We start from the raw sequence: 27,476 nt of genomic DNA on the forward strand, positions 1-27,476 counted from the left end.
TTTTATATTTTATGGAATGTGATATCAGTACTTTGGATAAGCAGCAAATAATAAAATGCTATTATCACAAAAGCTCCCATTACCATCAAAAACAATTCATTTATCTATCACCAAGTTATAAGAAACTTTTCATTTCGTTGTGGCTGCAGATTTGTCGGTAGAAACAAACGGCCGGATTCATCATCGCATTTCATTTCTTTTTGGCATAAATACCTCTTAATTTTTGATTTGCAGCAAATTGTCTGTTTTGGGTTAGATAGTGTTCTGATTTTTACAACAATGGATTTTGCAGATGTTTTAGACAGATTCATGAAATGCGAAAAATTTGGCGCAACTCCACTCCAGTCCTCCACTGAGGGAATTTATATACAACAGCTATTTTGGCACATTAATTGTTACATTTTACTAAATGGGCAACTTTTCCCACTAAAGAGTAAAAAAAAAAAATACAGGGAAAAAAAAACAATTTCGGGCTTTACGTAAAATTCATTAATTGTGTGCTCCATTTTGATGAATCATGGTATAAAAAATGTCAACAGAAACCAAAAGTTAAGAAATAAAAGTGTCTTAAAAAACAAAACAAAATGAGGAATTGGGCCCAAAAAGTTTTATAACAGACCGCTTCAGTCTATTGCTAGAACACTGGCCACTGTAAATAGTAAACAAATGAGATCTAAAGGAAATCTGTCAGCAGGTTTTTGCTATGTAATCTGAGGATAGCATAATTTAGCAGCTGAGACAAAGATTTCAGGAATGTGTCACTTATTAGGCTGTGTGCTGATGTTTACATAAAATTAATGTTTTATCACCAAAAGATAATCACTGGCCAGACTGTTGCTCACGTGAGCTCTAGTCCAACCACGCCCATTCCTCTGATAAGCAGCACACTGTCAATACACTCCCTGACAGAAGTTATGTCGCTTATCCATGTTATGTAAATAAAAGCTTATAACCTGACGTTAAATTCATCCATTGGTTGTATAAATTATTCTTTTGAAAGCTGAAACCCTCCGAAATGTGGTTTAGGTTAAGAAAATAAATTGGCATCATGCAGAAATATTGATCAGTTAATGGACACAGAATGGTCAGATTTTGTCAAGACAAATTTTTGTCTCCTGGTCATATAATGCACCCAATCCTAGTTTACATCCTCACCTGTGCTCAGTAAATGATCCGTTAATTAGTGTGTGTGTGTGTGTATAAAAAGAAACCCAGCACCCCAGACCTTCACTTGAACTGCAACTTGAGCTCTGACAACATGCCAAAAATCCACCCTGCGACCAAAGCCTGGATTATCAAGAGGCTGAAGACCAGATCCACTGCAGAGGTGGCTGGCACCTTTAATGTGTCTCAGCGTCAAGTACAAAGAATTAAAAAAAGATTTGAAGAGACTGGAGATGTGTTTGACAAGCCCAGGGCTGGCAGACCCCGCAAGACAACTGCTCAGGAGGAATGTTTGTTGGTTAGAAACTCCAAAGCAAGCCCCTCATCCACTGCAGCAGAGCTCCAACAGGCCTGGTTACCTCAAGTCCCTGTGTCAACTAGAACAGTTTGTAGGATTCTGTCTCGAAATGGCCTACATGGTCGAATCAGTGCCCAGAAGCCAGCACTAAACAAAAGGCAAATAAAAAACCATGTGGCATTTGCAAAGTCCCACAGCCTGCTAAACAGATGGATGCTGGAAAAGTGGCAGAAGGTGGTTTTCTCTGATGAATCTTTAGTAGAATTACACCACAGCCACCGCAAATACTGCAGGAGACCTACTGGAGCCCGTATAGATCCAAAATATACCCAGAAAACAGTTACATTTGGTGGCAGAAAGATCATGGTCTGGGGTTACATTCAGTATGGGGGTGTGCGAAACATTTGCAAGGTGGAAGGCAATATCAAAAGCCTAAAATATCAAGAAGTACTAGCTACCTCTTATATTCCAAATCATAAAAGGGGTCAAATTTTGCAGCAGGATGGTGCTCCATCTCATACATCCATCTCTACAACAAAGTTCCTCCAGGAAAAAAAGATCAAGGTGCTCAAGGACTGGCCAGCCCAGTCACCAGACATGAACATCATTGAGCAAGTTTGGGGTAGGATGAAAGAGGAAGCTTGGAAGAGAAAACCAAAGAATCTAGATGAACTCTGGGAGGCATGTAAGACTGCATTATTTGCCATTCCTGATTACTTCATTAATACATTGTATGAATCATTGTTGAACCGCATGGATGCAGTCCTTCAAGCTCATGGAAGTCACACAAAATATTAAATATGACTCTAATAGCACCACAACTTAATTCACCAATGTTATGCAACATATATTTGTATTTTAAGTTAATTATTTGTTTGAATATCACATTACATTCTGTGAGCGAAAGAACTTTTGTCTTGCCAAAATCTGACCATTCTGTGTCCATTAACTGATCAATATTTCTGCATTGATGCCAATTTACTTTCTTAACCTAAACAACATTTTGGAGGGTTTCTGCTTTCAAAAGAATAATTTATAGAAACAATGGATGAATTTAACGTCAGGTTATAAGTAGTGATGAGCGAATATACTCGATGCTCGAGATTTCCCGAGAACGCTCGGGTGTCCTCCGAGTATTTTTTAGTGCTTGGAGATTTAGTTTTCATCTCGGCAGCTGAATGATTTACAGCTACTAGCCAGCATAAGTACATGTGGGGGTTGCCTGGTTACTAGGGAATCCCCACATGTAATCAAGCTGGCTAACAGATGTAAATCATTCAGCTGCTGCAAGGAAAACTAAATCTCCGAGCACTTACAAATACTCGGACATGCGAGCATGCTCGGGATATCGAGTAACGAGTAAATACGCTCATCACTAGTGTTGAGCATTCCGATACCGCAAGTATCGGGTATCGGCCGATGTTTGCTGTATCAGAATTCCGATACCCAGTTCCGATATTTTTGTGATATCGGAAATCGGAATTGGAAGTTCCCAGTGTATGGTTCCCAGGGTCTGGAGGAGAGGAGACTCTCCTTCAGGCCCTGGGATCCATATTCATGTAAAAAATTAAGAATTAAAATTAAAAATATGGATATACTCACCCCTCCGGCGGCCCCTGGACCTTACTGATGTAACCGGCAGCCTCCGCTCCTAAGAATGCAGTGAGTTTAGGACCTGCGATGACGTCGCGGCTTGTGATTGGTCGCGTGAGCGGTCACATGAGTGGTCACGCGACCAATCACAAGCCGCGACATCATCGTAGGTCCTTCACTCCTCATTCTTAGGAACGGAGGCTGCCGGTTACATCGCTAAGGTCCAGGGGCCGCCGGAGGGGTGAGTATATCCATATTTTTTATTTTAATTCTTTATTTTTAACATGAATATGGATCCCAGGGCCTGAAGGAGAGTCTCCTCTCCTTCAGACCCTGGGAACCATCCAGGATACCTTCCGATACTTGGGTCCCATTGACTTTGCATTGGTATCGGGTATTGGTATCGGCGATATCCGATATTTTTTGGATATCGGCCGATACCATCCGATACCGATACCTTTGAGTATCGGAAGGTATCGCTCAACACTACTCATCACTAGTTATAAGCTTTTATTTACACAACATGGATAAGTGACATAACTTCTGTCAGGGAGTGTATACAATGTACACAGAAAGCTGTGGTGTGGATGGGTTCAGCATTCAAATCTTTGCTAAATGCTACATCTAAAAACTCTGAATGTGTAACAACTGCTGCACCCAGTAAACTAAGTGACACATTGTTGGAATCAGGGTCTCTTTTCCTACATTATTCTGCTTCTAGATGAGGTCGCAAAAATTTGCTGACTTTTTCCCTTTAAGGAGCTTTTCATATACCCTTTTAGAAAACTCTCTCTATTAACCAAGAAGGACTACTTCAGCACAAAAAAAAATAATTTTGCAACTTAAAGGGATTTTCTACTTTACACTTCTTGCATCCATTGACCATTGTTGCGTAAAAATAATATCAGTTGGTACTCATACTCCCCGTAGGCACCACCAGCTCACTGGCTGCAGTGATAATGTGCCCTGTCATGGTAAAATCATCTCAGCATCAGAGAGACTGAGCAACATCTGATATTATTACTTTACACACTACTAGCCAATAGATGGGAGAAATGTGAAATTAGAAAACCACTTTAAAATGCCCTTTCCTTCATTGAGAAGATTGTTAAGAAGATTGTTATAAAATGATAACCAAGTAATTCTTTTTCTGTCCTTTAGTTTGTAATCTAGGTGTACTGTACTTATTCTTAAAACCTTATTTAAAAAAAACACCTGATTATGTAAAATAAAATGACTATTATTATGCGTTCCTATGGAAAAACCTATAGAATCATAAAATTCCTCTGTGCATGACCTTAACAATACACACTCACCAAATGAAGCAGGCATCCCCCTGAAGTGATACGTGTGTGTGGATCAGCTCCATCCTTTAGTAACTGCAAAACTATTATAAATGACATGAATAAAAAAATGCACATTGTTACTGTGAATAAATAATATAGTATGCTACATAGTTACATTTTTCAGTTTTCCTTTAGTCCCTTGTACTTTTTACATATAGGTGCATGGCTCCCCTTTTTAGGCTATTCCCTTGTCTGTTTAAAGGGTACCTGTATCCAGGTTTGTCCCATTCTAATATGCTGTATATATGCCGCCAATTTGGCCTGCAAGAGAAGAAAAATACCTTTTTAATACTCACTTTCGAAGTGGTCGGGTCCGAGGGGCGCCGCGGTTTTTGTTTGGAGATTCCTCTCTTCTTGCAATACAGTCCTCCATCTGACGTGCACTACGTCATCCACACAGTGTCCACCTGGCATTGCGCATGAGCAGGAAAAGGCCAAAGAGCCCCGGCACATGCGCCCTGCAGTACTTTACTCTGCCCTAGTCAGGGTAGGAGCACAATGCCTGGGACACTGTGTGGATGATGTAGGACGCGTCATCCACACAAAGCACAAAAGGAGGACGACTTTGCACAGGACCAAGACAGTGATGCCCATCGGACCAGAACGCCCCATAGGTGAGTATAATGAAAGGTATTTTTCTAGTCTTACAGGCCAGATTGGGGGTATATATACAGCATATTAGCTGTGTATCAGGGCTGAAAGGTACTTGCCTTACCTCATATGGGACAAACCTGGTGACAGGTTCCCTTTAAGGTTTCCATGGGCAGGTGTAAAGCAGATGGGTCTAGTTCTTTCTCCGCCCCATCGATTTGAGGCCTGCTAACACAAAGTGTGATGAGTTAGGGACCATCCTGATTGGGTACACCTTGTCGCAGATGGGATGACTTTTACTCTGTTTTGGCAAATATAGCGTCAACTAGGTACCCTATATTACTTACATGTACTGCTACTATTTATTTACTTACTGCAGGATATTTGCTCATTGTTTTTGTTCTAAGTTTTGATTGTTTGATAGTACATATAGCACAAGAACATACACTCCATACGCTGTTTATATCTCGATGCTACCTGGAATAATAACGACTGATCTGTGGTGGTACTGAGTGTTGGACAACCTCCAATCTGATATTGTTGAGCCTCCAAAACACCTTTAAGAATAAAAGTAATATAACTTTATAATTGATTGCATATTTTGTCACAGTGATTGAACATCTACTAATCCTATCTAACTTTTAGACAGTATAAACTTCAACTAGGCAACCTTAATATAAGCTAAATTTATCAAAGCTCCATACACCATTCCTATAGTGCCATAGCCTAAATTCCCTTTAGAATGCTACGAGGCAAAATATATTGAAAGGGGTATGGAATAGCGTTGAGAGAAACGGATCGGTCATTTTCATAAATCGCCGACTTTTAGGCAAAGTCGGGTTTCATGAAACCCAAACCGATCCTAGTGTGGGATCGGCCATGCGGTCGGCGATCAGAGCGCCGAAGTCGCGTTTCGTATGATGCTGTTACCGCTGTTTTTCATCCGATGAAGGAGGACGCAGAGTGTGGGCAGCGTGATGACATAGGTCTCTGTCCCCACCATCTTAGACAAGGGCATGGCAGTGATTGGCTTGCTGTCTGCGGCGTCACAGGGGCTATAAAGGGGCGTGCACGCCGACCGCCATCTTACTTCTGCCGATCTGAGCATAGGGAGAGTTTGCTGCAGTTAGTCAGAAGCAGGGACAGAGTTAGGGAGGAAATAAAAAACCCCAAACCACTTGTGCTGGAGCGATTTTCACTGTCCCACACCACCTTTTTGTGCAGGGACAGTGGAGGTCGTATTTTAGTGCATCAGCTGCATAGCTGTGTGCACGGTGCTGTGCAAACCAACTGCTTTTTTCAAAGCAAAAATCCTGTTGCTCCTTTCTGCACAGTTACCTGTCTTGTTTATTTGTCTACCAATTTTTTTGTTCAGCAGTCCTTTTTATTGCTGCCATACTTGTCCTGAGATCATTGTAGGAAGCTTGTTATTGCAGTAATTTTATTATTATTTTTTTTTTATAATAATTACAGCCACTTTCTGCCACGTTCATAGTGTTGTGTTATACCACTGGGCCAGAGCTGTGGTTCAGTTTCTCCCCCCAAAAGTGAGATAGTAATTCTCACACAGTTTATATTCTGCAGTACTGCTAGTGTGTCATATATCAGGCAGCCACTTTCTGCCACGTTCATAGTGTTGTGTTATACCACTGGGCCAGAGTTGTGGTTCAGTGTCTCCCCCCAAAAGTGAGATAGTAATTCTCACACAGTTTATATTCTGCTGTACTGCTAGTGTGTCGTATATCAGGCAGCCACTTTCTGCCTCGTTCATAGTGTTGTGTTAAACCACTGGGCCAGAGTTGTGGTTCAGTTTCTCCCCCCAAAAGTGAGATAGTAATTCTCACACAGTTTATATTCTGCAGTACTGCTAGTGTGTCATATATCAGGCAGCCACTTTCTGCCACGTTCATAGTGTTGTGTTATACCACTGGGCCAGAGTTGTGGTTCAGTTTCTCCCCCCAAAAGTGAGATAGTAATTCTCACACAGTTTATATTCTGCTGTACTGCTAGTGTGTCGTATATCAGGCAGCCACTTTCTGCCACGTTCATAGTTACATAGTTACATAGTTATTAAGGTTGAAGGAAGACTTTAAGTCCATCTAGTTCAACCCATAGCCTAACCTAACATGCCCTTACATGTTGATCCAGAGGAAGGCAAAAAAAAAACCATGTGGTAACAGTAAGCTCCATCATGGGGAAAAAAATTCCTTCCCGACCCCACATACGGCAATCAGACTAGTTCCCTGGATCAATGCCTTATCAAGGAATCTAATATATATACCCTGTAATATTATACTTTTCCAGAAAGGTATCCTGTCCCCTCTTAAATTGAAGCAAGAGTCACTCATTACAACATCATACGGCAGAGAGTTCCATAGTCTCACTGCTCTTACAGTAAAGAATCCGCGTCTGTTATTATGGTTAAACCTTTTTTCCTCCAGACGTAGAGGATGCCCCCTTGTCCCTGTCACCGGTCTATGATTAAAAAGATCAGCAGAAAGGTCTTTGTACTGTCCCCTCATATATTTATACATTAACATAAGATCACCCCTTAGTCTTCGTTTTTCCAAACTAAATAGCCCCAAGTGTAATAACCTATCTTGGTATGGCAGACCCCCCAGTCCTCTAATAACCTTGGTTGCTCTTCTCTGCACCCGCTCCAGTTCAGCTATGTCTTTCTTATACACCGGAGACCAGAACTGTGCACAGTATTCTAAGTGTGGTCGCACTAGTGACTTGTATAGAGGTAAAATTATGTTCTCCTCATGAGCATCTATGCCTCTTTTAATGCATCCCATTATTTTATTTGCCTTTGTAGCAGCTGCCTGACACTGGCCACTGGATATGAGTTTGTCATCCACCCATACACCCAGGTCTTTTTCATTGACGGTTTTGCCCAGAGTTTTAGAATTAAGCACATAGTTATACATCTTATTACTTCTACCCAAGTGCATGACCTTACATTTATCCCCATTAAAGCTCATTTGCCATTCATCAGCCCAAGCTGATAGTGTTGTGTTATACCACTGGGCCAGAGTTGTGGTTCAGTGACTCCCCCCAAAGGTGAGAAAGTATTTCTCACACAGTTTATATTCTGCTGTACTGCTATTGTGTCGTATATCAGGCAGCCACTTTCTGCCACGTTCATAGTGTTGTGTTATACCACTGGGCCAGAGTTGTGGTTCAGTGTCTCCCCCCAAAAGTGAGATAGTATTTCTCACACAGTTTATATTCTGCTGTACTGCTAGTGTGTCGTATATCAGGCAGCCACTTTCTGCCACGTTCATAGTGTTGTGTTATACCACTGGGCCAGAGTTGTGGTTAAGTGTCTCCCACCAAAAAATGAGGAACTCTGGTGGAAGAGGCCGTGGGCGGGGGTTGCCAGCTAGTACTGATGTTGGTGGTGGTGCTGCATCTGGTGGTAGTGGCAAAAGCACAGTAGCACCTAAGGCTGGAGGTGTTGAGCCTGCATCATCGTCTGGCTACACAAGGCCTCGAAGGCTCCCTTACCTGGGAGTAGGAAAACAGCTTTTAAAGCCGGAGCAGCAGGAAAAAGTTTTGTCTTTCCTTGCTGACTCAGCCTCTAGCTCTTTCGCCTCCTCTTCCCAAAGTTCAAAATCTAAGAGCAGCCAGTCATCAGTGGATACTTCCGGTCCAGAAAAAGAAGTTTCCTTGTGTCCTTCTCCCAAACCAAAAGTGAAGGATGCGTCAGGCGACACTACAGGTTACTCCATGGAGCTCTTTACCCATACCGTGCCAGGGTTAGAAAGGGAAATTGTACACTGCCCATTACAAGAAGAATCGGACATGGAGTGCACTGATGCACAGCCACAGCTAGATTATGATGCTGTTCCATTGACTCAGATCACTACATTGACCTCGCAGTTTCCTGAGCCAGAATCTGACCCTGATGAGACTATGGTGCCCTGTCCCGAACGCTATAGCACCGGCTTACACGGTGACACTGAGGAAGGTGCACATGACATTGTGGAGGAGGAGGTGATAGATGACCCAGTTCTTGACCCAGATTGGCAGCCATTGGGGAAGAGGGTGCCGCTGGCACTAGCTCACAAGCGGAGGAGGGTTATCCGCAGCAACACCAATCTACATGGCAACAGCTGTCATCAGCCAGGACCGTATCAGGCCCAAAACGTGTGACAAAAACAGTTTCAGGACAGCGTGGCCAACCGCTGAAAGTTGCACAGCGTGCAATGCCTCAAAAAGGAATTCCATAGTAGGAAGAGTGCAGTGTGGCATTTTTTTGACCAAGATCCCAATGATCAGTCTAAAGTGATCTGTAAGAAATGCTCAAAGACCTTTAGCAGAGGGAAGATTCTTCAAAATTTAAATGCAACGTGCATGCGTAGACATTTAACCAGCATGCACTTGCAAGCCTGGACTAATTACCAAACGTCCTGTACCGTTGGTGTACCTGGTCAGAATGAAGGTAGTCAGCAACACTACATTGCTTCTTTCACTGTAAGCCCACTGGTTCGGACACCACCAGCAGCAAATGTGGAGGGATTGTCGCAAGGCCAAAGCAGGCAGGGAATCAGAAGGTTATTGGTTGGAAGCACTGTATGTAGGCCAACATCACCAACTGTCTCTCAATCCGCCATGTCCACCACCACCACCACCACTAGTTCCACCATCAGCAGGTCTCCTGTCCAGCTCACCCTAGAAGAGACTCTCGTGAGGAAAAGAACGTACTCATCCTCTCATCCGCGTACACAGGGTTTGAACGCCCACATTGCCAGATTAATCTCGTTAGAGATGATGCCCTACCGGTTGGTCGAAAGCAAAGCTTTCAAAGACCTGATGGCCTACGCAGTACCATGCTATGACCTACCCAGTCGCCACTTCTTTGCGAGAAAAGCCATCCCAGACCTCCACCAGCATGTCAAAGACCGCATTGTCCATCCACTGAGGCAGTCTGTCAATGGAAAGGTGCACCTCACCACAGATGCATGAACCAGTAGGCATGGCCAGGGACGTTACGTGTCCATCACGGCGCACTGGGTTAATGTGGTGGATGCAGGGTCCACAGGGGACAGCCATAGTGGGACAGTTCTGCCTAGCCCACGGTCTAGGAAACAGTTGGCAGTAGGCGTTCGACACCCCTCCTCCTCCTCCTCCTCCAGAAGCGACAGCTCGTCCACAGAGCGCAGTCGCCTGGCAACTCCATCCGCAGCTGCCAGTGTTGCACACGAGGTGTCTCATTATGGAACAGCTAGTGGTAAGCGTCAGCAGGCTGTGTTGGAAATGAAGTGTTTGGGTGACAACAGACACAACGCGGAAGTACTGGCCGAGTTCTTGCAGCAAGAAAGTGAGTCATGGCTGGGCAGTGTACATCTTGAGGCAGGCAAGGTAGTCAGTGATAACGGAAGGAATTTTATGGCTGGCATAGCCCTTTCACAACTTAAACACATACCTTGCTTGGCTCACAGTTTGAACCTGGTGGTGCAATGCTTCCTGAAAAATTATCCGGAGTTACCAGCCCTGCTCCTGAAGGTGCAAAAACTTTGTTCGCACATCCGCCGGTCGCCCGTACACTCCAGCCTTATGCTGAACCATCAGCGATCGCTAAATCTTCCACAGCACCGCCTAATTATAGATGTTGCAACAAGGTGGAACTCCACACTGCACATGGTTCAGAGGCTGTGTGAACAGAGGTGTGCTGTCATTTATTTGGGGGAGGATACGCATACACGGGCAGGCAGTTGGATGGCAGACATGAAGTTGTCTGGTGTGCAGTGGTCGAAGCTACAAAACCTCTGTCAAGTTCTTCAGTGTTTTGAGGAATGCACACGGCTGGTAAGTGCAGATGACGCCATCATAAGCATGAGCATCCCACTTATGCGTCTGCTGATGCAAACATTAAGGAGCAGGCATCTGCAGCCGAGGAGGAGGGAAGCCTTGATGACAGTCAGCCATTGTCTGGTCAGGGAACTGTCCAGGACGAGGTGGCGGACGAAGAGGATGAGGAGGAGGATGATGGGGATGAATATGTATGGGAGGAGGGAGCTTCTCAGGGGGCAATAGAAACTGGTGCCGTTGCAAGGTCTGGTACAGGTTTCTTGCGCGACACTTGTGATGTAGATTTGCAAGAAAGTGCTCCTCAACCCAGCAGAAGCAGTGAATTGACACCTGGAACATTGGCCCACATGGCTGAGTATGCCTTGCGTATCCTAAAAAGGGACCCCCGCATTGTCAAAATGATGACCGATGACTAGTGTTGAGCATTCCGATGCTGCAAGTATCGGGTATCGGCCGATACTTGCTGTATCGGAATTCCGATACCGGGATTCCGATACTCTTGTGGTATCGGGTATCGGGTATCGGAACAACATTTTATTTTAATTCTCTCTTTTACACATTTTAACATTGTTAAAATGTGTAAAAGAGAGAATTAAAATAAAAAATATCGCTATACTCACCTCTCCGACGCAGCCGGGACCTCAGCGCAGGAACCGGCAGCGTTGTTTGTTTAAAATTCCCGCTTTTACATGGTTACGCGAACTCCCGGCTTGTGATTGGTCAGGGCGCCCATGTTGCCGGGCCGCGGACCAATCACAGCAAGCCGTGACGAAAATACGTCACGGCTTGCTGTGATTGGTCCGCGTCCCGGCAACATGGCCGCCATTAACCAATCACAAGCCGTGACGTCACGGGAGGCTGGACTTGCGCGCTTTTGAAAAAGCGCGCGTGTCCAGCCTCCAGTGACGTCCCGGCTTATGATTGGTTGCGCCGCGATCAACCAATCACAAGCCGGGAGGCTGGACACGCGCGCAATTTTAAAATGCGCGCTTGTCCTGCCTCCCGTGACGTCACGGCTTGTGATTGGTTAATGGCGGCCATGTTGCCGGGCCGCGGACCAATCACAGCAAGCCGTGACGTATTTTCGTCACGGCTTGCTGTGATTGGTCCGCGTCCCGGCAACATGGCGCCGTGACCAATCATAAGCCGGGACGTCACTGGAGGCTGGACACGCGCGCTTTTTCAAAAGCGCGCAAGTCCAGCCTCCCGTGACGTCACGGCTTGTGATTGGTTAATGGCGGCCATGTTGCCGGGACGCGGACCAATCACAGCAAGCCGTGACGTATTTTCGTCACGGCTTGCTGTGATTGGTCCGCGGCCCGGCAACATGGGCGCCCTGACCAATCACAAGCCGGGAGTTCGCGTAACCATGTAAAAGCGGGAATTTTAAACAAACAACGCTGCCGGTTCCTGCGCTGAGGTCCCGGCTGCGTCGGAGAGGTAAAGTATAGCGATATTTTTTATTTTAATTCTTTCTTTTACACATTTATATGGTTCCCAGGGCCTGAAGGAGAGTTTCCTCTCCTTCAGACCCTGGGAACCATCAGGGATACCGTCCGATACTTGAGTCCCATTGACTTGTATTGGTATCGGGTATCGGTATCGGATTGGATCCGATACTTTGCCGGTATCGGCCGATACTTTCCGATACCGATACTTTCAAGTATCGGACGGTATCGCTCAACACTACCGATGACGATTACTGGTTGGCCTGCCTACTGGATCCACGCTACAAAGGGAAATTGCAAAATATCATGCCACATGAGAACCTAGCGCAAATATTGGCTACCAAACAAGCAACTCTTGTAGACCGTTTGGTTCTGGCATTCCCAGCACACAGCGGTGGTGATGGTTCTCACACGAGCCGTAGGGGGCAACATGGCAGAGGTGCTAGCGGTGCAGAAATCCGAAGTGGTGTTGGACAGAGGGGTTTTATGACAAGGTTGTGGAGTGATTTTTCAATGACCGCTGACACGACAGGGACAGCTGCATCGATTCAAAGTGACAGGAGACAGCATTTGTCCAGTATGGTTACAAACTACTTTTCCTCCCTTATCGATGTTCTCCCTCACAGGTCATTCCCCTTTGATTACTGGGCATCTAAACTAGACACCTGGCCTGAATTGGCAGAATATGCATTACAGGAGCTCGCTTGCCCTGCTGCCAGTGTGCTATCAGAAAGAGTCTTCAGTGCTGCTGGTTCAATACTGACCGAAAAAAGGACACGTCTGGCTACCCAAAATGAACCAATCATGGATTTCAAATTCTTTTGCCCCACCTTCCCCTGCTGACACGTAGCTTTCCTTTAAAAAGGTCTTGCTTTTGGACTCCTCTTACTGACTGCTCCAATTCCTCCATTTGCTGCTGCTGAATGTCCACCATAGGCCATTTTTAACACCTCCCTAAATGGGCTGACTCCCCCCATGGGCACGTGGTCACCACTTGGCGCAAGCACCCGTGCGAGTGCCGTTTGCCTGGACAGGTGGGTGTGCCCACTTTTGGCCGACGGCACAGGCACAGGGTCCCTCATAGTACAATTAAGTGTCTCTGGCGGTGGGGATGCACACCCAACGTCAGACACACCGTCGTAATATGAGGGGCCCTGGGCCAGTACCGCTGCCCACGAGAGAGTGTTCCCCCCCAGCTCAAACAGTGCTCCACCACTGTTTAGTCGGTGCTGTTAAATCCTTCAATGGCACTGCCAATACAAATTGAGAGATGAATGATAGTAAATATATACAGGGACCATGCCCTCCATTTTGACCTGTGAATTTTGTGCGCAAACTACCACTATCTGGTACTCAGCAGAGGAATACACCCCTGTACGTTGCTTTGCCACCTGTTTATTTACAAACATTTTTTTTGCAGACATTTAGCTCGCTTTACTATTTAGGTCAACGTACTGTGTCAGCCACTTATTCCAGTTGTCCTCCACCGAAGAAAGCAGTGCCACCAGTTTACTCCTGTTACCAGTTCACAACTGCATTGAGCCAACTTTTTTATTTTAGGCCTAGTAAGTCTGTCTGGGCCACTCCTACTAATCGTCCTCCGCTAACCAAAACAATGCTGCCTGTGTACCCGTTACCCATTTTGAACTGCATTGAGCCTACTTTTTTATTTTAGGCCTAGTAAGTCTGTCTGCGCCACTCCTAGCAATCGTCCTCTGCTGACCAAACCAGTGCTGCCTGTGTACCCCTGTTACCCATTTTAAACTGCATTGAGCCAACTTTTTTATTTTAGGCCAAGTAAGTCTGTCTGCGCCACTCCTACTAATCGTCCTCCGCCTAACAAAGCAATGCTGCCTGTGTACCCCTGTTACCCATTTTTAACTGCATTGCGCCTACTTTTTTATTTTAGGCCAACTAAGTCTGTCTGGCCCACTCCAGTCCTGACAATCGTCCTCCACTTAACAACGCTCTGCCACCTGTGTACCCCTGTAACCAATTTTAAACTGCATTGAGCCAACTTTTTTATTTTAGGCCTAGTAAGTCTGTCTGCGCCACTCCTACTAATCGTCCTCTGCCTAACAAAACAATGCTGCCTGTGTACCCCTGTTACCCATTTTTAACTGCATTGCGCCTACTTTTTTATTTTAGGCCTACTAAGTCTGTCTGGGCCACTCCAGTCCTGACAATCGTCCTCCGCTTAACAAAGCTCTGCCGCCTGTGTACCCCTGTAACCGATTTTAAACTGCATTGAGCCAACTTTTTAAATTTAGGCCTACTACCTGTGTCTGTCTGCGCCACTCAATACAGCTGTCCTTCACTGCACAAAGCAGAGCCTCAATTTGCAGCCGATATCACATATTAAAGTGCATTTGGCCTACTAGTTTGGTTGGGCCTACTAACGGTGTCTGCCGCTCCTTGGTATTCTCCTGTGTTTTTCTCCTGAGCTTCAATCTTCAGGCTTTCGGCCTATAGGAATTTTAAAAATGCATTTGGCCTACTGGTTTGGTTGGGCCTACTAATGGTGTCTGCCGCTCCTTGCTGTTCTCCTCCACTGAACAAAGCAGTGCTGCCTGTTTACTCCTGTTACCAATTTTGAACTACATTTAGCCTACTTTATTCTTTGGGCCTATATCTGTGTTTCCTCCTCACCCTGCCCATTGCCCAGCCACTGCTAGATGAGTCTGCCGGTACATTGACCCAGACCACTACATTCCCCTTGCACTCTACATAGCCAGTATCTGACCCTGCAGAAAGTCTCGTTCCCCTTCCCACATACTATACCACGTTACACGGGGACAAAGAGGAAGGTGCAGATGAAAGTGCAGGTTCCGTCAACAGGTGGGGGCATACTCGATGGCCCCTCATAGTACGCAAAAGTGTCTCTGCCAGTGGGAGGCGCCCCCGCCGTCAATCACAACGCCATACTTTGAGGGGCCCTGTGCCAGTGGCAATGCGAATGAGTGTGCCCCCCTGCTTGTTCAGGATCACAGCACTTGCAAAGTGCTTACCTCTCCCTGCTCCACCACCGTGACATAGTCCGCGTTTCCTGGGCCCACGAAAAACTTGAGCCAGCCATACTCCCCCCACAACTGTTGCCAAATGACCCCCAATTTTTCAATGGCTAACTATTATTATAAGGTAAATTAAGATTGACAAGCTTAAGTAACAAGAATTGATGTTTTGGGCATTAAAATGGGCTCTGTTGGTGTTTTCCTGTCCTCCACTCACTGCCGACTTTGACTCTCTATTGACTTGCATTGGGTTTCGTGTTTCGGTCGGATCCCTGACTTTTCGCAATAATCGGCCGATTTCACCCGACCCGACTTTTGACAAAGTCGGGTTTCGTGAAACCCGACTCGATCCTGAAAAAGTAAAAGTCGCTCAACCCTAGTATGGAATTAAGTTTGTAATGTGCGGCATAATCTCTGTGATGTGGATAAGAGTAATGAGGTCCTTTGTTCACAAAGTTAGCCAAATTGTCGGTCTTGCTAACAAATGTATCTAAAACACATAATAAATGTGTTACAAAATTCTGAGCGGAATTCTGACAAGTATTGCTTGATAAATCAGCCCCATTGATTCTATTCGTTGGCTGAAAACATACGCATGTATTATAAGTCCTATTACTGTAGGCAGATCTGTAATAGATCCCTCAGTGCCCATAGGCTGCCATGGTTCTCGGCAGTGCAAGTCCTGTTTACACAGAATTATGCACTACTTTGAATGATGATCTTTTGTGCTGCTCAAAATAAATCTCACCAGATAAACAAGCAGTTTGCCTGTTTATTGGATGATTAGCAGCCTGTTTACATTAAAAGATAATTGTGAAACAAGCATTCTTAAAGGGAATATGTCAGCAGGTTTTTGCTACCACATCTGAGAGCAGCCTGATGTAGGCACAGAGACTCTGATTCCAGCAATGTATCACTTAGTTTACTGGTTGCAGCCTTTCCGACACAATTACAGCTTTTAGACTTCGAATTAACCAGACTCTCCTTGTACAAAGTCCATAAATAGTGAGATGCTTATTTGCTGGACTAGTCCGGCAATGTTAATCTCTTAGTGATTAATCCTTCATAGTTAATAAACAATAGTAGGCACTTTGACAAGTGATACATCAATGAATTCTTTGTTTCAGCCTCTATTTAGTGCTGTCTTCAGATTACATACAAAAACCTGCTGACAGATTCCCATTAAAAATGCTCGTTCACGATTATTTTTCACCATAAATGTAACTTTATAGTTAGCCAGTCCTGCAAAGTGGAGTTAATAAACTGAAGACAAGAAGTTTAGCTGCATAGTGTTTGTGTGTAAGTGTGTATGGAAGGAGGTTCTCTGAGCTAGCAAGCCTCCATACAGCAACTGGACCTGAATACGGCCAGAACGTCTTAGATGCCTAGGAGTGGGATGCCAAAAAGGAGAGCTCAGCTGCAGTGGGAACGACTAGAAGTCCAATGAGGAATAGTTGTGGGTTTATGGGAGCCCTGAGACAGCACAGGTAAAGTGAGGCTGGAGAGGCAACATGTAGGCTGGATCTGGGATTGATAGTGAAGAAAGACTGAGCTCGCCAGGCCAGGGCACCAGTATCCCTGCAAATGGGCATCGGTTGATGATGGACAGATAGATGAAATGGAGCCAAGCTATTCATGCTCCATTACTGAAATGTTATTTTCAAGTGATATGCCTCTACATGAAACTGATATGTCTGTGCCTCTGTATAAAAAAAAGTGGACAACAAGCTTTGTTCCTGCTACCCTCCGTACATCAGTTCCACTAGACAGGTTCACTTTATTTTTATAATCTGGACAGAATCCTTCCTCCCTTGAAATGGCATAACATCTGTGTCATCTGAGGGTATGAGTGAAACATCTAAAGGGACTGACTTAACACAGCCAGAGGAGCGAGTTTCACTAGTGTCCGGGGTCACAACAGAACACCTCAGCCCCTGCCACCTTTACACAGTTATAGTACATGAAAAATAAAACGTATTCAAAAGAACGAAAAGCTCTGTTTGCTTTTGGATATAAGATTCAATTAGTTATGCAATTCATACAGTAAGCACAGTGGCATTGCTATCTTAATAAGGACTGAAGAGCTTAGTGACTCCTACACAACAAGGACATTGCAAACAGCAGCAAACATCTCAACGTCCTGTACTCCCATGAATATTATTTAGGGCTGAGAGGGAGAGAAGGATCAATGGCAGATAAGCCCCTAATCTTTAACACCACAACTACAAAACAATACAACCGTTACATTTTCTTCTTTCTACATCATTATTAACAAAGGCTGGACACAATGGATTAAACATAAGCTTCCTCTTACCTTCTTTGTCATCATGGTGGATTATTGCGTCTTGTATCTTGTCACAGAGCTGGAAATGAACTTTAAAGTTTTTTTTCTGTTTACTTTTTCTTTTAGAAGCATCTTGTTTTTGTAAAGCCTTTTCACGTTCATAATAGGCCTTAATCTGCTCACAGCGCATGCGTCTCACCAGACGCTGGCGCTGTCCCAAAGGAAGAGATTCCAGTAAACATTGGTCAATTTCCATGTCATGTGATCGAAAAACATTACAAAGCTGGAAACAGCCTACAAGACAAATAGAAAATGGAAAAGAAGGAAGAATTAATGGGAGGTCCAGCAGTGTCTACACTTAAAAAGTCAAAAGTCAAGAGTTTACACTTAAAAAATTTGAGAAACACGTACATGTGTGATGAAGCTCATTCAAGTTGAGAATTGGCTAAAGATAGAAATGGTGAAGTACATAATAGTAATTTTTTGTGTTCACTTTATATATCTATCTTAATATAAACTACATAATGTTAATAAATAGATTTCCTATACTAGTTGTGGCTGATGTGCTTACCTTGAAATTATGACGTAGGTTTACAAAGTAAGCACACCATCTTCTTTAAGGCCATGTGCACATGGCGCCTTTTAGACACTGGCACAGCCATCTCGTTTTCCCAGGTGAAGACACTTCAGGAGAACGCCAGCAGTCATTTTGCTGAGGTGGCTTTGCCATCATTCATTTGACAACTCCACTGCCAGTGGCTTTCACTTCGTACCGCTTAGAATCCTGAAGCGGTTAAAAGAAGTTAGATAACACGGGACATGTGCACAGCAGTGTCTTTTTGACATATTTCTGCATTATGTAATTTTATGGGGCATTTTTGTAGTGCTTTTTTCAGGCAGATTTCGTTTTATCACATGATTTATTAGAAAACACAAAAAAAATTAAGTGTGGCAAAATTGCTAAAAAAGTACAACTCTGCAATATTTCTTTGGATTTTGTTTTAACAGAGTTAATTAGTCAGTAAAAATTACCTAGCAATATGATTTTCCAGGTCAGTACAATTATGCCAATACCAGACATGCATAGTCTTGTGCTGTCATATTCGGAAACCAACAACATCATTTTTCAGTCAATGGAATTGTTTGAATTGTTTTTTTGTGCACTGAGTTGACATTTTTGCTAATTTACTAATACCATTTTGGGTAGATGTTTTGATAGCTTTTTATTGATTTTTTTATAGTGTTGATGCGGTTGAAAAAATGCAATTCTGCCTTTTTGATTTTTTTTATCTTATTGTTTCATTTACAGATTGATATTATTTTTCGATGGAGCAGACATTTAAATACATGAACATACCACATGTGTATTGTTTTTTTTTTAACTTAATATCTTTATTTTAATGGGGGGAAATATTGTCCAAATGAAATTTTAATTCATATATTTTTTCAGATTTTTTTTTTAAATAAATTAACAGATTAATAGCCTTGGGCAGAGTTCAACTCCATCTGAGGATTGGTAGAGGTAAACTAATAACAAAGCCATCATCTGCCAGGGAAAGAATGGGACCTGATATATGACATAATAGCACTTCATATGTCTGCAAGGGGTTAATTGAATGGTCATTATTAACTATTCTATCCCAATATTGTAGGATTAGCGTATCGAGTGTCTTTTCTCTTAAAGCATTTTGTGTACATACATTTATATACCAGAATGTACTTTCAATAAAATTTGAGTTTTTATGAGGGATACCCCTTTTTTTGCTACTTCTTTTTTCCCCGGCCTATACTTATGTTTATGTGTAGGCTCTGACGTAATTGCTAGTATTAGAAGTTGAATCTTTTTTATATATATATCTGTGTATCCTATTTGAGGACTTCTCTTTGGAATAATAGTTGTATTGTGTGCATCAAACATTCTTTTAATGAGCTGTGTTCATCTTTCATTGGATCCATGCATCCAATTTAGAGAGACAAACATGCTAGTTCATCTATCTTTCTTGCCTCGGCACACAACTCTGCACTGCCATTTACAGAAGTGCCCAGAGAGTATTGGCAAGTGTAATACATGCATCCAGAATTATCTAATAGGGCTTTATGAGTAAAGCTTGTTATATGTCACTCTATAGAAAAGATTAAAATCTGCAGCAGCATCAGTACTGTGTACAATGTGTATTGTAATTATTGATGTGTGTATTTACTGTAATGATTTATTTCCATAACAATATGCCAGTTATTTTTCTGTCTCTTTAACTATTTCTTTGTATGATCCCTGTCTTATTCTGTTGTGTGCATGCGCGGTCTGTGAACCTTATGGTCTTATGGTGTTATAGCACTGTGTGGTCTAGGTGCATGCGCTGCTGCAGTTGACCTTTGTCATTGTGGTGATGCAGCAACTACATTCCATTGACTGGATGTCCTCTTTATAAAGAAGGAAACACTGACACTGCATGTGCCACTTATACAGAATGCACCTGTACCCAGTAAGCACTATTTTACCTCTGGTTCCACATGATCTATAATCCTATAATGAAAATAATATAGGATGATACGCACTGCATATAACCATGATCTTTCCCCCTTCCAAAGACACCACCTGATGAAGCAGGGCGAAACGCACATGGAGGGTCATCTGGCTGACCAGTAACAATACATGCAAGATCTACTGTGATTTATTATAATTATTGCTGTGTATTTACTATATTGATAATTCCCACAGTGTAAAGTGCAATAAAGTCACTTTCTGACTTTCATTGATAGAAAATATACTCAATGCAAATACAAGATTTCTCAAATGTTTTAAATAGGCCTGTTAAGACTTATAATTTGTTCAATATATTCTCTAGGTAATTCCTCGGCTAAGACAGCATACCAAATAATATAGGATGATACTCACTGTATCCTTCCCCTTCCCAACACAGCACCTGAGGAAGCAGGGCGAAACACGTATGGAGGGACACGTGTCTGACCAGCATCAATTCATGTAAGATCTACTGTGATTTATTATAATTATTGCTGTGTATTTACTGTACTGATAATTCTCAATCTGTAAAGTGCAATAAAGTAAATTTCCAACTTTCAGTGATAGACTAGATACTCAATGCAAACACTAGATTTCTCAAGTGTTTTAAATAGGCCTGTCAAGACTTCATGATAAATTGCACAATATACTCTCTGGGTAATTTTTTCCATAGTACAGCATACCAACTTTAAACCCTAATTATGTTCTTAACATTGACATATATAATATATTTTGGAGTAGGATCACCTCCTTTTATGTACTTTACTGAACATTAAGTAACACATGAAGCACATGAACACATGAAGGGTCTGTACCACAGGACTGGAGTATAGCAAATATGGTGCCAATATTCAAAAATGGGACAAAAACTGAACTCGTAAATTATAGGCCAGTAAGCTTAACCTCTACTGGGGTAAAATCCTGGAGGGCATTCTAAGGGATGCTATGATACTATACTGGAGTATCTGAAGAGGAATAACCTCATGACCCAGTATCAGCATGGGTTTACTAGGGACCGTTCCTGTCAGACTAATCTGATCAATTTCTATGAAGAGGTAAGTTCCGGACTGGACCAAGGGAACCCAGTGGATGTAGTGTATATGGACTTTTCAAAAGCTTTTGATACGGTGCCACACAAAAGGTTGATATATAAAATGAGAATAACGGGGATAGGGGAAAATATGTGTAAGTGGGTTAAGAGCTGGCTCAGGGATAGGAAAAAAAGGGTGGTTATTAAGAGAGCACACTTGGACTGGGTCGCGGCTAGCAGTGGGGTACTACAGGGGTCAGTATTGGGCCCACTTCTTTTTAACATATTTACTAATGACCTTGTAGGGGGCATACAGAGCAGAATTTCAATATTTGCAGATAACACTAAACTCTGCAGGGTAATCAATACAGGGGAGGACAATTTTATATTACAGGATGATTTATGTAAACTAGAAGCTTGGGCTGATAAATGGCAAATGAGCTTTAATGGGGATAAATATAAGGTCATGCACTTGGGTAGAAGTAATAAGATGTATAACTATGTGCTTAATTCTAAAACTCTGGGCAAAACCATCAACGAAAAAGACCTGGGTGTATGGGTGGATGACAAACTCATATTCAGTGGCCAGTGTCAGGCAGCTGCTACAAAGGCAAATAAAATAATGGGATGTACTAAAAGAGGCATAGATGCTCATGAGGAGAACATAATTTTACCTCTATACAAGTCACTAGTGCGACCACACTTAGAATACTGTGCACAGTTCTGGTCTCCGGTGTATAAGAAAGACATAGCTGAACTGGAGCAGGTGCAGAGAAGAGCGACCAAGGTTATTAGAGGACTGGGGGGTCTGCAATACCAAGATAGGTTATTACACTTGGGGCTATTTAGTTTGGAAAAATGAAGACTAAGGGGTGATCTTATGTTAATGTATAAATATATGAGGGGACAGTACAAAGACCTTTCTGATGATCTTTTTAATCATAGACCTGAGACAGGGACAAGGGGGCATTCTATACGTATGGAGGAAAGAAGGTTTAAGCATAATAACAGACGCGGGTTCTTTACTGTAAGAGCAGTGAGACTATGGAACTCTCTGCCGTATGATCTTGTAATGAGTGATTCCTTACTTAAATTTAAGAGGGGACTGGATACCTTTCTGGAAAAGTATAATGTTACAGGGTATATACACTCACTGGCCACTTTATTAGGTACACCTGTCCAACTTCTTGTTAACACTTAATTTCTAATCAGCCAATCACATGGCGGCAACTCAGTGCATTTAGGCATGTAGACATGGTCAAGACAATCTCCTGCAGTTCAAACCGAGCATCAGTATGGGGAAGAAAGGTGATTTGAGTGCCTTTGAACGTGGCATGGTTGTTGGTGCCAGAAGGGCTGGTCTGAGTATTTCAGAAACTGCTGATCTACTGGGATTTTCACGCACAACCATCTCTAGGGTTTACAGAGAATGGTCCGAAAAAGAAAAAAAATCCAGTGAGCGGCAGTTCTGTGGGCGGAAATGCCTTGTTGATGCCAGAGGTCAGAGGAGAATGGGCAGACTGGTTCGAGCTGATAGAAAGGCAACAGTGACTCAAATCGCCACCCGTTATAACCAAGGTAGGCCTAAGAGCATCTCTGAACACACAGTGCGTCGAACTTTGAGGCAGATGGGCTACAGCAGCAGAAGACCACACCGGGTACCACTCCTTTCAGCTAAGAACAGGAAACTGAGGCTACAATTTGCACAAGCTCATCGAAATTGGACAGTAGAAGATTGGAAAAACGTTGCTTGGTCTGATGAGTCTCGATTTCTGCTGCGACATTCGGATGGTAGGGTCAGAATTTGGCGTAAACAACATGAAAGCATGGATCCATCCTGCCTTGTATCAACGGTTCAGGCTGGTGGTGGTGATGTGCAGCCGACAAATCTGCGGCAACTGTGTGATGCCATCATGTCAATATGGACCAAAATCTCTGAGGAATGCTTCCAGCACCTTGTTGAATCTATGCCACGAAGAATTGAGGCAGTTCTGAAGGCAAAAGGGGGTCCAACCCGTTACTAGCATGGTGTACCTAATAAAGTGGCCGGTGAGTGTATATTAGATTCCTTGATAGGGCGTTGATCCAGGGAACTAGTCTGATTGCCGTATATGTGGAGTCAGGAAGGAATTTTTTTCCCCAAAGTGGAGCTTACTCTTTGCCACATGGGTTTTTTTGCCTTCCTCTGGATCAACATGTTAGGGCATGTTAGGTTAGGCTATGGGTTGAACTAGATGGACTTAAAGTCTTCCTTCAACCTTAATAACTATGTTACTATGTAAAAATAATTTATTTTCCCATAGGAGTAAAATGTACATTAGGACAATTGTTTGAAAAGTTCTTACTATATCAACCTTTGGGCTATCTTTATGGGAATGATTTGTCCAACGAGGATTTTGATTAAATTCATCGGAGATGCAAGAAAGATGTTCTCTCACATATGAATATTTTGGTAGAACACTGGAAAAAATTGTGTCAATGGTGTTTAAATCACAAAAGAAAATCTGCTACATGATCAAAGCAGTATAAGAAGTAAAATCTAGTGTATACAGTTATACATATATATCCAACACAATTGGCTTCCAAAGACAGGTAATGGCAGAACACAGGTCATGCAGACATAATATAGAGCTATTTTAAATCATGTTTTCTGGGATTTTAGGATAAAGGATTTTATTTTTATCTACCACTGGGTAGATTTCCCTTGTACTTCTGATCACCAAAAGAACACAAAGTATGAACTCAAATGACTTCGACCAGTGATGATTTCTTTTTTCAGACACAAGACTACCAAATACATTTTTTCATTTGATAATTTCCTTATTTTTGATTGAGAAAAACAAAATAATTTAAGCTTTTACATATTCTTTATATTTTTTAAACTTTTTTTAACCTTTCATTCTTTTTTTAATCTCTTTAGGAGACTTATACCACATGGGTCAAACTCGAGACCCTGTCTAGCAATTTACAGGCAATAACTCAGCTCTGAGAGCCCTACCCATACACAGGGCTAAAAGTCCCATTTAAATACAGCTTAACCAGCCCCATCCACGTACAGCTCACAGAATCTTATCCAGGCATAACTCAGAGAACCTTCTTCAGGCATAGCTCAGAAAACCTTATCTAGACACATCTCAGAAAGCCCTATCCAGCCACAGCTCAAAGAGCTTTATCCAGGCATAACTCAGAGAGCCCTATGCAGGCACAGCTCAGAAGACCCTATCCATGCACAGCTCTGAGACCCTTATCCAAGCACAGCTCAGAGAACCTTATCCAGACTCAGCTCAGAGTGTCCTTTCTATACACAGCTCAAAGAGCCCCACCAAGGCACAGCTCTGAGAGATGTACCCAGAAACAGTTCTGGGAGACCTACCAAGGGTACAGTTCAGAGAGGCCTACCCAGGCACAGCTCTGAGAGCCCTACCCAGGCACATCTCTGAGAACTCTACCCAGGCACAACTCTGAGAGCCCTACTCAGGCACAGCCATGTGAGCCCTATCCATGCACAACACTGACAGCCCTACCCACACACAGCTCTGACAGCCCCACTCAAGCACAGCTCTTAAAGCGCTATTCAGGCACAATTCTGACAGCCCTATCCAGCACAGCTCTGACAGTCCTACCCAAGCACTCAAGCCACCCTCAAAGTTACCAAGCTGGGTGCCAAAAAGGCATAAAGGGCTAGCTATTATCTGACCTTGCTTTAGAGGACATCATAACCTTTTACCAATAAAATGGTGTACCATTACAACTCTAGTGGAACAATTTAAAGTACTTTATCAACAACCTAGAAAATAATACATACACCATAGAAAGCCTGCTGTTACTCTTCCATTTTGTAATAATATACATAGTGTAACTCCTGTCTGTTTACACCCTATGCCTCCCTCAATTTTTGTATGCAATCCAGAGAAACTCCATCATATTGAACAGAACCAATCTCTATAGCACCCTTCAATACCTCTATAACTGCATTTCTCATCCCTGTGATTGTGCCAAAGGGGTCTTGTGAGAACTGGTGCTTGAGTGCACCAGAAATCATGCCATTTAAATGCTCCTTTCAATGATTGACAGTGTCATATAAATAGTTAAAAACAGCTATAAGAGCTGACACCAGACACCACTGTTACAGGATGATGCTAGCTATGTAATACAGTCGGCATCTGCCACACATGACACAGGCTCAGCTCTTGAACCTGCCCATATAGACTTCAGTGACCTGTGATGAAAACTTATATCATACCCTGTTAAGGGGTTAAAACTACTATTAATGCACATACAATTGTAATATTTCCAGGAACTTGAACTTCTTTTTCTTCAATTTTCACCCTACCTGGTACTTGTCAGTGTTGCTCGTCTGCCCAGATCAGAAAATGCCCATCTCAAACCTGTATGAAGGTTTACATAATATGAGGGCAGAAGCAGACCCATACCCTCATCCTGTATTCAATCTCAGTGTTAATCTGCGGCAAGAGGCTAATTAACCTTGACAAAAAGCAGTTGACAGCAACTTAAACAAGGAGGGACCAACTAATAATTTTGGGGAGCTAAGGATATCATCATTCATTTTTACATAAAGTGGTTACAGATTGCCTATTCAGCACATTATCTATCAATTCTGTTGGAGGTGTATGAAAGTAAAATGACCAAACTCAGCCACTTCTGTCATATCTCACTATGTATAAAATGATTTCTTCCTTTGGTTTCTCCCAACAATTATTGATAACTAAGCACATCAATATTAATACTATAAATAATCAGTATTCCTTAACAGATAAGATAATTTATTTGGCATTGACCATAGTGGACACAGTGATCATTTTATCATTGGGGCGCACTGCTTCCTGCAGTACTTTAGTATTGTCACCAGTTATTGGTAATGAATGGCTGCTTTTTCTTTAATGTTTGTTTTTGGGTTTTATACCCTTTTCGGTGAGCTGCTTTTCATTTTAGTGTAGGGACACACAAGACAATGAAGATATTTGACGTGGGTTGCGACCTTGTGTATTTTGGCTAAAATATCAACTAATACAATATGTATATTTTCATCTTTTCAGGATGCATCCAAGCCATGTCATGTTGATGAAGGGAAGTAGGATCTTTGACCTTGTTGGTTGCCCATGTACTGGGCAGCCTAGCTACCCAGATATGTGTTCATGATGTAGTCCTGGATTGTTAGCATGTCGGGTGAAGGTCCATTTACATGAGCAGATTTATGCTCATAAACAAATGATTATATAAAACTTAATTGGTGCTCATTTATAAGGCTCTTTACATGGGCCAACAAAACCTGTATAGTGACAAATTGATAGTTAATAACATTGTTCTGTCCTTCTACAGGAAGGAATATTCTCGGGAGCCTATCCCCTATGTGAATGTTAAGGCTGACATTAATGATTTTAATGTTACCTTAACACAAGATTAATTTATTCTGCTACTTCGCCTCTTAAAAGTTTATTTTTAAATTTTTGAATGGAAAAAATTGGAAAGTGCTTTTAGCAAGAAGCAAGTTTGCAAATGACTTCTAATCAAAAATCTTCTCTGCTCTTAAGAACACCAGCATGTTTAATTAGAACCAAACAAAAAGGATGATCACAAGGCTACTATTAATGTATCAAAATCATAATTTTATTGTGGAAACATCATTTTAAAACCATACTGCCAAGATTAGGAAAAGACAAACAGACCTATTTCACACAATCACCCATTACCGACGCACAGCTCCAGGTAACAGACATCTACCACACACAGTTAAATGCAGGTGGATGGCCAATAGTACATAGCATCACAGAGAACAGAGTAAACAGACAATCTTTTTAACTACCAATCTTCATTGTGTCACACAAGTGCACAGATATCACAAATGTATAGTTAACATATTGCTTAATCTTGTACGCCTCCACCTACCCACGGCATCACCCCACTACCACTGATCGGTATACCCATCTAAACAGACCATGCTGAATATAAGTACTTAGGTATAATTACCTTAAGGTAACCACAGTGTGCAGTGCTGCTACCACCTGGAACAGCGCGTCCGCTCCGACGCGCGTTTCGGACTCCTTTCTGAAGGGGCCTACTATAACCCATGTGTCTCTGTTATTTATATCTCCTGGCTGCCGCGTGGTATGCTGCATAGCCGGAGATGACGTTCTCTACCCCGGATATGACTCACACTGTTGCTCTGTCGGCGTCACAACGTGAGCGGGGCCGGGGCGGGCCCCAACCACGTCATAAGATGCCGAAAGCAAACAGGCGCAGCAATGAGTGGGCAGCATGCGCATACAGGGGCAGGAGTACTGAGACCATGTATACACACATACTACATACAATATGAATCACAAATAAGAACTACGATGGGACAGATAAATCG

The 27,476-nt window shown here is 42.8% G+C and overlaps 1 protein-coding gene across 3 annotated transcripts in view; it reads right to left on the minus strand.

The window, feature by feature from the left end:
- Positions 1–27,476, minus strand: part of MYO16 (myosin XVI) — a 685,244-nt gene that overhangs the window by 477,155 nt on the left and 180,613 nt on the right. For all 3 annotated transcript variants that reach the window (XM_077297020.1, XM_077297019.1, XM_077297018.1), the window contains exons 2-3: positions 17,583–17,846; positions 4,372–4,442 (exon numbers count right to left, since the gene is read on the minus strand). In XM_077297020.1, coding sequence (XP_077153135.1) covers positions 4,372–4,442; positions 17,583–17,808 — 297 coding nt within the window. In that variant the 5' untranslated portion in view covers positions 17,809–17,846. The remainder of the gene's footprint in view (positions 1–4,371; positions 4,443–17,582; positions 17,847–27,476) is intronic.

The sequence above is a fragment of the Ranitomeya variabilis genome, chromosome 3, assembly GCF_051348905.1.
Source record: "Ranitomeya variabilis isolate aRanVar5 chromosome 3, aRanVar5.hap1, whole genome shotgun sequence".
In the NCBI taxonomy this organism is placed as follows: domain Eukaryota; kingdom Metazoa; phylum Chordata; class Amphibia; order Anura; family Dendrobatidae; genus Ranitomeya; species Ranitomeya variabilis.